Below are 14,049 nucleotides of genomic sequence, written 5' to 3'. Positions count from 1 at the left end.
TGTCCGTGGGAGGGGGTGGGGGCTGGGCTCCAGGCTCTGATCTGCTGTGGAAGCCAGGGCTTGGGCGCTGTTGCAGGGGGCTGCAGACTCAGGCCCCGGCTCTATAGGCCTGGCAGCCGGGGTTCCTTCCAGCAGGGCTGGGAGGGGTGGCAGGGGATGTGGGTGGGGAGTGAAGGGTACCAGTAGGGATGGGGGGGTTGTGGTTGGGGAACAAAGGGGACCAGCTGGGGGGGGGGGGCTGTAGGTGGGGAGTGAGGGGCCTGGACCTACATCCTGGTGAGGTATGGAGATAGGGGAGGTCTGATTTTCCATGATAAAAAGCCCAAAATAAGATATCAAAATTTATAGGTACTTAGAATTTATTTTATTATAGTGATTGAGGCACTGGTAGGCTCTCAAATTGCTTTACAACTGTAGATATATCAATAAAACATTGTGTTCATTTGATACCTATACATATATAGATACATATATATATAGTGGCATTTCATTTTAATCGTGGCGTTTGGGGTGTTTAATCAGAGAATCTGCAGGAGTTATCAGAGATCCAGTGATTTTTAAACAGAGAAAACCAGGATCCCTACTCATTATTCAGGTAGTTTAGAAGGTTTCTCTCCTATTCCCCTCCCCACCAAATGACCCCCCTCCTCAAACTCCCCACTTTTTTTTTTGCCTTTGCGGACCAGCTGAAAAAGCAATTAATTTCCCTCGCAAGTATGTAGCAAATGCAAATCTTAAGACTTGTCTCTTGTTGCATGGCTGAAAGCAGCCTCTTACTTTGTCAGGGCAAGGTGTATTTAGCCTCCTTTCAAACACTGCCCAGGACTATCCACTGTAGAGAATTTAGTATAGAGAAACAAGGAATGGATATAGAAACATACTATCATACATAACTGCCATTCCTACGGGTTATATGCAGCCATTATTGCTATGAATTTACCTGCATTCATACAACTTAAAGGAAGACAGGGATATAAAAGTTTAATCTTTTTTTCTATTAGCTACATCACATGAAACCTCAATGGAGTTCTTTAAAAAAGTGTCTCCCTCAGTATTTTGGTTGCATAAATTTAGGCCAGTTTCATGCCTTCCCACATTCTAACAATATTTTTTCAAATCTGTAGGAAATTCTACAAAAAATATTAAAAACAAAAAATAGTACATATCCAATGTAAACTTTTTCTTCCTAAAAACACTTCCAGCTAAAAAGACTAAATCTATTTTCCTAACAAATCTACAAGTTTCAATTCTGAGCACCAACCTATTTTAACACACTTTTGTTAAATACTTGGCTTAAACATGGGAACAAAAATGTAAATGCTTCAAACCCTCAAGCAACAATGGTATTTCTACTAAGCCAAACCAACTGAAGACAGCAAATAATTGAAATGAATGTAATACAATATAAGCCATGCTTAAATCACAAACTGAAATATGCAGCTTTTGTTAAAACAGAATTAGCTGTTATGTCTGCAGCTGATGCCTGTATACAAATACACACACACACGCACACTTTGTTTAAACTATTGAACTATTCTGGTTAGTGGTGTGACTTCATACTGATATAATTAAGTAGCATAGCTCCTCTGTATGGTCATAATTATACTGGTATAAAAAGGGTTACTAAAAAAAGGGACTGGAAACACCACACATTTTTTAGGTTTGATGACCCTATCAGACAACTCTGTTTTCAGTTGCTCATAGCTAACTTTGCCAAGCTATAACTGACATTTTCTAAGGGCCTGCCTTAGGCGGAACATTTTTGGAATTTGGTTCAATCACTTCTGAAAATGAGGCTAGAGAAAAACACGCTTTTAACATGATAAAAGCAATGTGTGGTGATGTACTACAGACACAACCATAGTAAAAGAATAACCATTTTAACTCTGTTTATAAAATGTAGTTAAGGAGGGTATAAACTCTAGTGAAAACCAGTCCTAAATACCGCTAAGTTCCAAGTTCAAATGATTAATTTTTGAAGTAATGAGACTGAGTCTTGAAGAATCAGTCCTGCAGACAGTTTTTACACCTGAATGCAACATTCTTCACATCATCAATCGTCTTTGGAAAAACAGTAATCGTTGTTTGAAGTTAACATCTTCTGTCTGCCATGGAAAATTCTCAGGAAACTGTGGTTTAATATACGCGGACCCATTTACATTCCAAATAGATACAGAAAAAGGATACAATAAATCAACTGTATACTTTTGATTCCCTGGGTATCTTCAGTTATTTTAAATCTGTACTAAAAAAATAATGTATTTATTTAAAATCCTTTTTTCTGAAGTAGAACTCTGATTAGGTAAGTGTCTTCAATATTTCACCTGTAAGCAACTTACAATTGAATGTTTCATTAAGAGGTTCTGACACTTTCTTACAGACAGATACTGCAGGATTTTAAATAAAAAATCACTATGACAAGAAAGTTATTTTATACTTTTAGCACATACAGACAGTATATACACGTATACAGGACACCTGAGTGACAGCTTAGATATGCTTTTATATGCCCCAAGCTGGTAGACTGATGTAAAAGGCAACCTATCAGTTTTCCAACAAGAAAGTAAATGTGATAATCATATATTGTTAGGATATGTGAATAATTATAGTACTTAAATAACCTAATGGCAGTATTCTAGTAGTTGCTATCACTATAAATGCAAAAAGGAGAGTAGCTATTAAGGCAGAGAAGGACAAAATGAGTTTCAGATAAAAAATACAATTTGAATCAAAATTCTGTACTGAATGTTCTCATAGGATATCCATTTAATTCAGCTGAACCTTTTCAGGCCAAATTTGGGCCATAAGTAGAGCATAGAAAAAATAGTAGTAGTAGCAGTAGTAAGTTTTGGTAGGTCTCACAAAAACAACAGCTGTTTTTTGTCTGAAAATTTCCTGGCAGTGACATAAGGCAAAACACTCATCTTGCCAGACTTGCTTGATGATGACTGTTAGAATGCAATCACACTCTGACTCTGGTAATTTTTTAAAATGGCAAATTTTGGAAGCTAATGCTGACAATAATCAAGTATAGAAATACTGAAGTGTAAGCTAGAGACAATCATAATATATAAGAGACTAAATGATAGGCTATCACATCAACATTAAACCAAGAGGCGGAGAGAAGACTGCATACAGTAGTTATTTCCCTGTGGATTACAAAGTGCAAACATAATTTTTTCATAAGCAAAGAATGTTAAAAATCCATGAGTAATTATCTGTTTATATTGCCATTAAAGAAAACTAACAAAACCAGACGTTTTATATCATTAACAGAAATCTGTCATTATAGAAAAGTTGTTTTTTTGCTGTCAGCACAAAAATTGTAGTGATTCTGCTCCTTATCCAAAGCCCTTTTGTAGTCAATGAAAAGATTCCTATCGACTAGAGTGGGCTTTGCATTGCCTAACCTTATGGAAACAAAAGGCATCTGCACTGTTTTAACTATACATATTTTCAATTATAAAATGCTTAGTTCAAACTAAATTAAAATTATAAGGATATATTTAGGAACGTCATAAAAACTGAAAGGAACCACCTCCACATTTAAGAAGACTAGTAAACTGTGCTTTTCCAATGAGAAATCTCAAATATTAATGCTCTCTTTGCCTCAGCAATGTCTTCCGTCATCCTCTTTCCTTTGCCTGTAGGATAGTTAAAATATGCATTGCTGAATACCAAATTTTAAATGATTTTATACGTAACTCTATTTGACATTGCGTTTACTGTTACTAACCTTTACACAGTTTTCTGCAAGTGCTGTAATTAAACGCTCTGATCATAAAACTGGTTGTCCCAGTTTCATATGGCCTAATCATACAAAGTGCTGAGTGCCCTTAGACCAAGCCCCTAATGCAGGGGTGTCAAAGATATGGATTATAAGCAGCATCCAGCACTCAGAGCCATGCCATCTGGCCTGCAGGGCTCCTATAAGACTGGAAATTTGGCAGCGGGACAAATATTGACAGCATTACATCTGTTACTGAAGTAGAATGCATATTCTTTTCTTTTCTTATGCTTGCGCCCTTTCTTTGGAAAAGGAAAAGGATTGGGCTAAGACCTAATTGCCCCAGTAAAGCCGGACTGGGGACTCTAAGTGCTACCACAATTTTCCACTACTGTAGATTTAATACATTCATCTCCCCTGCTAACTGTTACTAACTGCAAGCATATGTACACTTATCTAAAGACAGCAAAATCATGAAATTAATTTAAAAAATTTTTATCTTACTAGATGCTTAGCATAAATATTTGTGTCAATAGTTGAACTATATATAAACCCTTTCCAAACAGCAATTTACGCTTATTTTATGCTGAAAAAATATGGAAAATAGCCATAATGCAACATAAAATCTCTGTAGGTGGAAGGAATTAACAACTAATGTCTTGACTTTGTGTCTACTATGCAAAAATAGTATTCAGCATTCCACAGAGAATTAAAAACAGATCATTTTTACCAATGAAAATAAACCTATTCTGAAAATGAAAAGAGTCACAGGATGTTTTGCTTCAGATATTTGGATATTCAAGTTAATGAAGGAGTAAAATAATATATGATGTTTTTTATCTGACCTGCAGAACATTATTAGGTATTAAAAGAGAAAGAAAAACACATCCTATCAAAAATAATAAAGGATACCTCTATGAATTATGGGAGGAGAACCCTCTCCCCCCCAAAAAAACAAATTACTTAGCAGTACTGAGATAAGTATGCACCTCAAGCACTCTGGTTCAGAAACTTTTTTTTACCCTAACAGTACTTGCACAGCATACACATGCCCTCCTCTCTTTTTTGTGCTTCATGTCTAGGCAAACAGGTAGGGTGGACTTCCTGGTCCTCAGTTCTTTTCAATCCCACTGTCAGAGACAGAGGAAGACAGGAGAGTGGGCAGGATGAAAAACATGCTTTTTCTATACACTGCATCTCGAAGCACTCAATGCACTTTTGCATGTGTCAGGTAAGAAAATGAATGCCTACAGGGATTTTCTGAAAGGTTTACTCCTATGCAGGTAAAAAGAGAAGTGTCTTTTTACATCAAGCATCTCTATATCAACTCTGGAGAATGGAGGTTTTGAGAAAAGCACTAGCAGAGGGATTCGTTGGCTGAAATAAAATTCAGTAACAACCTTAGGTAGATGTGCTTGCAGTGAAGTCCATAAGGAGAGCTGGTTTGTGTAAAAGACCATGTGGAGCATTGGGGTTTCCCCTGCCTGAAACCTGTTTGCAAGGAAACTGGCTTATTCCTCACCTTCCTCCCACTGAGGAACCAGCTACACTGAGATCTTGAGGTGCAGGAGAGTGAACTTGATGGCTCTAACAACCCAGTTTTATACAATCAGCACATACTTGGGCAGAAATAAGCTCCAACAACCCAAGTTAAAACTACTTTTATATGCTGAACTAAATTAATCCCACAGGACATTTAACATGGCATTATTATATAATTATGGACAGCAGCAACATTTTTTTCCCTGGATCTTCTAATCTTATTTTATCTCCCACCTGCCAGTGTCTGTCTCAACTCTGCCTCCTTGGTAATTGTTCACACACTATTTTCTATTCCCTGTGCCTACCGACCACTTGTTCACACTGAATTATCTGCCTCTACCTCTCATCACTAGTACTTAGGTCTCACTCACCCTTTTTGCTGAAGTAATCAGTAGGGATCCAGGTTTTTTTTTCCCATGGAAAAAATGAACAAAACCAGGGATTTCCCCCTTTTACTGGAGAAAAACACGGATTCCTCATTTTAATGGAGAAACCTGCAGATTTTGCAGTTTTGCAAAGAGCTCAAGCTGGCAGAGTTCCAGCCTGCAAGGGGCTGGGAGGGAGCAGGAGGAGGGTGGTCAGGCAGGGGACACCATGTGCATGCATTCAGTGCTGAATAGAGGGGAATAATCACTTCCCTTGACCTACTGACAACACACCTACCAATGCAGCCCAGGATCCCGTTAGCCTTCTTGGCACCAAGGGCGCACTGCTAGCTCATATTCAGCTTATTGTTCACTGTAACCCCCAGGTCCCTTTCTGCACAGCTGCTGCCCAGCCAGTCAGCACCTGGCTTGTACCAATGCATGGGATTGTTCTGTCTTAAGTGCAGGACTTTGCACTTGTCCTTGCTGAACCTCATGAGATTTCTTTTGCCCCAGTCCTCCGATTTGTCTAAGTCACTCTGAATCCTAGCCCTACACTCCAGTGTATCTACTACTCCCCCCAGCTTAGTGTCATCTGCAAACTTGCTGAGGGTGCACTCTATGCCATCTTCTGGGTTACTGATGAAGACATTGAACAAAACCAGCCCCAGGACTGACCCCTGGGGTGCTCTAGTTGATACCAGGTTCCAACTAGACAACAAGCCATTGATTACTACTCTCTGAGCCCAATGCTGCAGCCAGTTTTCTATCCATTTTATAGTCCATTCATCCAGTCCATTCACCTCCTTAGCTTGCCTGTGAGAATACTGTGGGAGACCATATCAAAAGCCTTGCTAAAATCAAGGTACACCACATCCACTGGTCTCCCCACATCCACAGACCCAGTCATCAGCATAGAAGGCAAGAAGGTTGGTCAGGCAAGACTTGCCCCTGGTAAATCCATGCTGACTGTTCCTAATCACCTTTTTCTTCTCCAAGTGCTTAGAAATGGATTCCTTGAGGATCTGCTGCATGACTTTTTCCAGGGATCAAGGTGAGGCTGACTGGTCTGAAGTTCCCTTCTTCCCTTTCTTAAATATAGGCACTATGTTTGCCCTTTCCAATCATCCGGGACCTCTCCTGATGCTATGAGTTTTCAAAGATGATGGCCAGTGGCTTTGCAATCTCATCAGCCAACTCCCTCAGCACCCTCGGGTGCATCCCATCTGGCCCCATGGATTTGTTGTACACACCCAAGCTTTTCTTAGTCCATAACCCATTTGCTTTTTTTTTTTTTAAACCACTGAGGGATGCTCACCTCCTCCCCAAACTGTGCTGTCGAGTGCAGTAGTCTAGGAGCTGACCTTGCCTATGAAGACTGAGGCAAAAAAGGCATTGAGCACTTCACCCATTTCTGCATCCTCTGTCACAAGGTTTCCTCCCCAATTCAGTAAGGGACCCATGCTTTCCCTGATCCTCTTCTTGCTACTGACATACTTGTAGAAACCCTTCTTGTTCTCCTTCACATCCCTTGGTAGCTGCAACTCTAATTGCACATTGGTCTTCCTGACTTTATCCCTGCAAGCCTAAGCAATGTTTTTATATCCTTTGCCAGTTATTTGTCCAAGTTTCCACTTCTTATAAGCTTTCTTTTTGTGATTTAGTTTGGTGAAGAGTTTCATGCTAAGCCAAGCTGGTCTTCTGCCATACTTGCTAGTCTTCCTGTGCCTTGGGATGGTTTGTTCCTGCACTCTCAGTAAGATTTCTTTCAAGTACAGCTCTCCTTAACTCCTCTCCCCCTCAGTCTGGCTTCCAAAGAGATCCTGCCTATGAGTTCCCTGAGTGAATCAAAGTCTGCTTTTCTGAAGTCCAGGGTCCTTACTCTGCTGCTCTCCATCTTTCCTTTCCTCAGGATCCTGAACTCTATCATCTCACGGTCACTGCTGCCAAAGTTGCCATCTGCTACTACATTCCTCACTGATTCTTCCCTGGTTGTGAGCAGCAGGTCAAGAAGAACATGGCCCCTAGTTGGCCGCTCCAGCACTTGCACCAGGAAGTTGTCACCAATACTTCTGCACTGCTTTACTGCCCTCCCAGCAGATGTTAGAGTGATTGAAGTCCCCCATGAGAACCAGGGCCTATGATTGGGAAACTTCTACTAGCTGTTTGAAGAAAGCCTCATCCACCACTTCCTTCTGTGGAAGATATTCTGGAGATATGCTGCAGGGTAGGGCTGGGATTCAGAATGACTTAGACAAATTGGAGAATTGGGCCAAAAGAAATCTCATGAAGTTCAACAAGGACAAGTGCAAAGTCCTGCACTTAAGACGGAACAATCCCATGCACCAGTACAGGCTGGGGGCTGATAGGCTGCGCAGCAGCTCTGCAGAAAAGAACCTGGGGGTTATATTCAGCTTATTGTCCAATGTAAGTCAGCAGTGTGCCCTTGATGCCAAGAAGGCTAATGGCATGCTGGGCTGCATTGGTAGGTGTGTTGCCAGTAGGTCAGGGGAAGTGATTATTCCCCTGTATTTGGCACTGGTGAGGCCACATCTGGAGTACTGTGTTCAGTTTTGGGCCTGCGGGCTGCACTGCTCAAACAGGGCGAGGAGGGAGACAATGTGGCTTCACAGAGCCCCTGCCAACCCAGCCCCATGCTCCTGCCGCTCCACTCTGGGCCACACTGGCGCTGGCCCCGGTGCTCCGGCATGGGCCCTGTGCTCCCACCTGGCTGTCACTGTGCTCTGCCCTGCCTGTCAGCTGGCACCACATGGTTCCCAGCTTCAGCACCAGAACTGCAGGAGCTGGCCTGGCTGGCTTTGAGGACTGGGGCAATCAACAATGGTCCTCCTCTGCCTGCCTCCCCCCTCCTTCTTATCTGTATTTCCCTCAGCGCAGGGAGGCAGGAACAGTTCCAGGCCAGAAACCCTCAGAAGCCCCTGCCAGGCAGAGGCTTCAAGCTGGGGTTTGGGGAGAGGCTTTGAGGGGGGGCAGGGCCGGGCTGGGCTGGGCCAGACTTGCTGCTACGGCCATTTAGTTCTGCTGCCTGCTCCCCCTGGGTCCTACTGCTCCTGGATCCTGTCATCTTTGAAAGGCAGCCAGGGGCAGATAAATATTCATTTTCTAAATTTTGTAGGGGCCCCATGGGCCGGATAGAATTGCCTGGGGTGCCAGATACAGGCCATATTTGGCTTGCCCCTGATCTAAGGTCACAAAGACAATGAAGGAGATCTAAACTAAAAATTGAGAGAGACAACAGGAGACTCTCAAAATGGCTAAAAATGGGTTAAATAAAAATAAATAGATAGACAAAAGGCTTTAAACAGCCATAGGCCAAACAGAACAGACTTCAAAACACTTAATCTCAAGGTAGAACTGCTTAGAGGAACTGAGGAATCTGAAGTACATACTTCCCTTTATGCCTTCAGCAGAATAGTAGGAGGAGAAGAGTGAATGAGTTTGTGGGAAAAGTTAACACAGTAAAGCCCTGAGCTTGAGTGCTTACAGAGCCTGCTCTTCCACAGTGCTAATGTATAAATGGACAAGCACTTGAAAGAGACATAGCAAAGACAGAAAAGGAACTGGGGAGCTGAATTTTATTAAAATACACTGATAGTTGTACCTTTTGTAACTGTTCTTGTGAGCAGAGATTGCATTCATGCAGAAGCATGTTCAAAGTAAAGCCTTGTTTTGCAGAGCCATATAATACAGAAACTTAATAGCAGAGGAGCTTTACAATTAAGATCCTTAGAATAATAATTCTAAAAATGGAATTTCATAAGTACCTGTTTATAAATAGGATTCTGAGAAAAACAAAACTCACCTTAAGGACTAAAGCATGCAGCTAGATGTGTCTATGAACACCATTACTGAGGAAAAAAATTCCCAAAGCCCAGGAATTTCATGGCATAAAAATCTTCCTTTGCAAGTTTGCTACAGTCATACTCAGGGAAAAACGAAGGAGTAGACGCAAGAGATTATTTGGTAGGATTAAACAAAAGAAACAAAACAAAACAACCCCCCCAAAAAACAAATCCTACCACTTTCCTTTTTTGGGTAACAAAACCTAACTGTGCATGAAGTGTTCCAATGAAATATCAACCGTTGCTTTACTTCTGGGCCTTTGCATCTTTCAGTAATTCCATCAGTGAAAAGCCTAATGATCTTGAACTCTTGGCAGTGCTACTTACCACAGTAACAGACATCAGCGTCTTGATGTCCTTAACCCATGATTTTTCTGAGATAGAGACTTGCTGCAGGAGTCTTTTTAAACTAGGAAGTACCTCTTCCCCAGTACTATAAATCCTATTTCCTGGTAGTCTGTCCCCAGCTTTCCTCCTGAATGGAAACTTCATGCCCTACCCTTGAGAGCATGTCCTACTGATTCCCTGTCAGCAACACTGCAACCCTTTTTGTTCTTATTCTTTTCTGGCCATCACGTGAAGGAATGGCACAGAAGACAACACAGCAGAACTCTTATTAGACTTGTGCCATGTCAGACCCAAGAAGTCTTTTTTTTATAGAGAATATGTTACATTACTCTTCAAATAGGAGATTAACCCAATTTTATCCATGGAACTATTCTTGTTGTATATGCTGGAGACTCCATAGGCTAGAGAAATCACCAGAAACCTTTAGCAGCAGGCTGTACAGTCATTGTACAGTCACCATAAAAGAAAGAGGTCAAGCTTATTATGGGGAGATGGCCACATTCCATGTTTAGTTATACTTCGTGGACATGGATACAAAATTAGTTTTGTGATCACAATCATTAGTTAGAGCACAGAGATCACAGGGAGAAGACAGCCTTTATGGAGTACCTAAACTTGTTTCTATCATTTATTACTGATTCAGTATGATTCTGTTAAAAATACCTGCCTCTTAAGGGTACTTATTACTGCTCTTCATTTTCTTCTTTGTTGCTGCCTATTTACTCTCTATGTGAATTTCCTTTGCTCTTTCCTCCAAATTCCATCCTGAAAAGCAACTCCTAATCATGACCCCCTCGGACATTCCATCTGCTAGTGACATCAGGAATGGAATAGTTAATATTTAACTAAGCATCTTCATTGGATTTCAGAGGAGACATGTCAACAAGATTAACAGAGAACAGGGAGTTCACACTCAATTACGATTTTAGGCTGTCCATAGACTCAAACAGATGTCATGATGTTGGTTACATTCTGTGAAAGATTTTGCCTGCCATCTAAAGAGTTAGAATTTTTTTCTTTTAAGTGAAAGCTTTGACTGGGCAAAATTAAGTCAGTCATTTGAACCACAAACACGGAATGCCAATAAAAAATAAATAATGAATACGACCAGTTCACTTAGCTTTTTATGAGGCGAGTCTGAGAGAACTGGGCTGCTTTAGTTTGGAGAAGAGACGACTGAGGGGGGATTTAATAGTGGCCTTCAACTACCTGAAGGGGGGATCCAAAGAGGATAGAGCTAGACTGATCTCAGTGGTGGTAGGTGACAGAACAAGAAGCAACGGTTTCAAGTTGCAGCAAGGGAAGTTTAGTTCAAATATTAGGAAATACTCTCACTAGGAGGGTAAGTAAAGCACAGGAACAGGTTACCCAGAGAGGCTGTGGAATCTCCACCCCTGGCGGTTTTTAAGACCTGGGTAGACAGAGTCTTGGCTGAGATGATCTAGTTAGGGACTGTCCTGCTTTGAGCAGGGGGTTGGACTATATGACCTCCTGAAGTCCCTTCCAACAATAATTTTCTAAGACTCTATGAATCTAATGCCAAATACGTAACAGATGTGACCAATTACCTAGCTGCCTGTGACTGGTGGGGATGAGTCCCACCTGCCTTAAATGACAAGCCACTTCTACTAAATTGCAATTTGTAGGTGCACATGCCATAACATACAGATATAACTCCAGATTACAGGCATAATTATCAATAATAGAGATTTTAATGTATTTTTAAACTCACCATTTTGCAGACACTCTCAAAATTAATTTCTTTTTCAAGAGCAAATTTGGTTACTTGATCTGGTTTAATTTCCTGTGGAAGAAAACATTGTTTACTTATTCTCTTTAGATATAAATAAAAACAGTATTTCATTATATAAATGTCTATTCCAAAGGGAAATCTTAGAGGTTTACTAGAGTTTGGGGTTTTCCCATTAATCTCAAAGGAGTAATGATCAGTGCCTAAAAATAGCAAACACAAATATTCCTCTGAATTTTATGGATATGTTTAGTGAGCTTGCTTCCAAGATTCACTAAAGCTTACTCAGGGTCTGATTCTGTGTGTTAATATCATACCCATCGCAAAAATATCTCATTATACTGGAACCACAGAATGAACGGATTCTGCAAGATCATGATCTTATTTATAGAAACATTCAATTGCCTCAACGTGTGTTAAAATATAGACTGTAAAAGGTTAAGAAATGCCAATTTACCACAGACACTGAAATTACTATGAGACCTCTAAGCATATATAAATACACAGGTTTGATTAAAACCTTGAAATTGAGGTTGAAAGGGAAAACTACGTACCTGTAATTCTCCTTCACTGAAGGCACCATCTGTGCAGGGTTCTCACTGTTGGATCTCAGCATTGCCATCAGAAGATGAGACCCAGCAATGAGAACCCAGGATAGATGCTATCTTTAGAACTCTATTTTTCTGAACCGTGCCCGCAACGAGGACAGATGTTTATAAATATGAAAAAAATATATATGAAAATGCTTGGAAGCTACATATAATCAAATAATCTTGGAAGCTACATATATTCAATAGTCAGTTTAAAGAACTTATATTGGCTTAAGCATTTTTGTCCAAGGGCACTTGAGCAAACAAATCATATTACAGATCAACTGCTTGCCAGCAATCCATTTTAAAATAGATTTTATACTGCTAGGCTACATGAAGACTAAGTGACTTTTCCATGTATTTGTTGTTTTGAAAAGTAAAAGTCCCATTATAAAACCCTGTAAAGGAAGGAATTGAACCATGTTTGTCAGTAGCATTCTGGTTTACCTGTTACCAGGATGCTTGTAGTGCTAAGCTGTGGTAAAAATAAATCTATACACTAGGTATTCAAAACAGTAGAAATTTGGAGGCTCAAGAGACTCTTTTCCATGTGCTGCACTTGCACCTGGAAAACTGTTTCAAATCCAGACACCCCATTACAAGAAACGTATTAAGTGAAGGAAGCTCAAAGCAACTAGAATGATGACTGGTCTAGAACAGGTAACAAGTAAGTAAAGACTAACATATCTACAACTTGCAGGTAGGCTGTTGTTTTTCACATAACATCTGAAAGATATAAACATGAAAGACAGCAAGCCACCTCATCCTCACAAGGTTGTTATTGATCTTGGTGTCATTTTCCCTTACTTAAAAGGGCCTTCCAGACCTCTAATTATCTCACTTCATTCAGCTTTTTACATTTCATCATATTGCTCCCTTAGGCTAGGGACAGAAGTTAAACATAAACTGGTTTAAGTGATCAGAAACCAATTTAAACCTGTTACAGAACCATGGGCGACTGGTGCCACCTTAGTCATGGGGGGCACCGGCGCTCCCGCCTGCCCCCTTGCCCATTGCTTAAGTGGCAAGCATGGCCCATCAGGGGTGCACTGGTGCTCTCAGGGGGTGCGCGTGCACCCCTGTGTACCCCCTACGCATTGCCACTGAACACAACACAAGTTCAGTGCACATAAACCAGTTTCAAAACGGCTGAAACTGGTTTAAGATAAACCTGGTTGAAAGTAGTATCAGACTTAACTGATTGAGGTCAAACCAGTTTATGGAACTTCTGTCCCAGACCCCTTCCTGGTTTAAGTTAAATCAGAGTCCCCCAGCATCCCAGCATGCTTTTCAGCCCTGGGCTGGGCTGTGCTGTCTGCTCCAAACAGTAAAGCTGCCCCCCCACCCCTCTGCTCTCTAGCCAGAGCAGGGGCGGGGGTGTGGCCAGATACCGGTTAGGCATAGCCCCCTGAGGCAAACAGGGCAGGGAGGGGGCTTATTCCCCCCTCCCTCCCTCCCCTCTCTGCTTGGGACCCCAGCTGGGTCTGGGGTCCCTCCCCCCTCGCCGCTGCAGGGGTGGGGGCATGGCCAGATTCTGGTTAGCAAGGCCCTCTGAAGCGAAGTGGGGAGGGAGGGGTTTATTCTCCCTCTCCAGCCTCTCTCCCACCGGGGAACTGCAGCGGGGTCTGCCAGCCGCAGTGCCCTCCGTCGACTTCTGATCTGAGCCACTGCAGGTATGTGGCTGCATTTCCGGAATGAAAACATCAATGTCTATTCACTTGCTTGGCAGTACAATCTACACAGGTTAGACTAACCTGCAAAGATTGAATCAATTCAGGCTCGGGCTCTTTGAATGTCTGTACTTAGCCTTAATGTAAAACAATTTGTGTGTCCTCATGCTTCTTTTTTAATGCCCACATTTCCA

At 41.5% G+C, this 14,049-nt stretch overlaps 1 protein-coding gene across 6 annotated transcripts in view; it reads right to left on the bottom strand.

The window, feature by feature from the left end:
• The window catches only part of LOC102382677 (serum response factor-binding protein 1-like), a 134,514-nt gene that overhangs the window by 981 nt on the left and 119,484 nt on the right, over nucleotides 1–14,049 (bottom strand). Inside the window, exons 4-5 of one of the 6 annotated variants that reach the window (XM_014525501.2) lie at nucleotides 11,578–11,649; nucleotides 1,545–2,129 (exon numbers count right to left, since the gene is read on the bottom strand). In XM_014525501.2, coding sequence (XP_014380987.2) covers nucleotides 2,046–2,129; nucleotides 11,578–11,649 — 156 coding nt within the window. In that variant the 3' untranslated portion in view covers nucleotides 1,545–2,045. Of the gene's footprint in view, nucleotides 1–1,544; nucleotides 2,130–2,189; nucleotides 2,241–3,078; nucleotides 3,150–3,640; nucleotides 3,671–9,490; nucleotides 9,579–11,577; nucleotides 11,650–14,049 lie in introns of those variants that run through there. The other 5 variants (XM_025191410.1, XM_025191408.1, XM_025191409.1 and 2 more) reach the window with 5 other exon arrangements.

The sequence above is a fragment of the Alligator sinensis genome, unplaced genomic scaffold (genome assembly GCF_000455745.1).
Source record: "Alligator sinensis unplaced genomic scaffold, ASM45574v1 scaffold1199_1, whole genome shotgun sequence".
Taxonomy (NCBI): Eukaryota; Metazoa; Chordata; order Crocodylia; family Alligatoridae; genus Alligator; species Alligator sinensis.
This window is presented reverse-complemented; position numbering and strand designations above follow the sequence as displayed.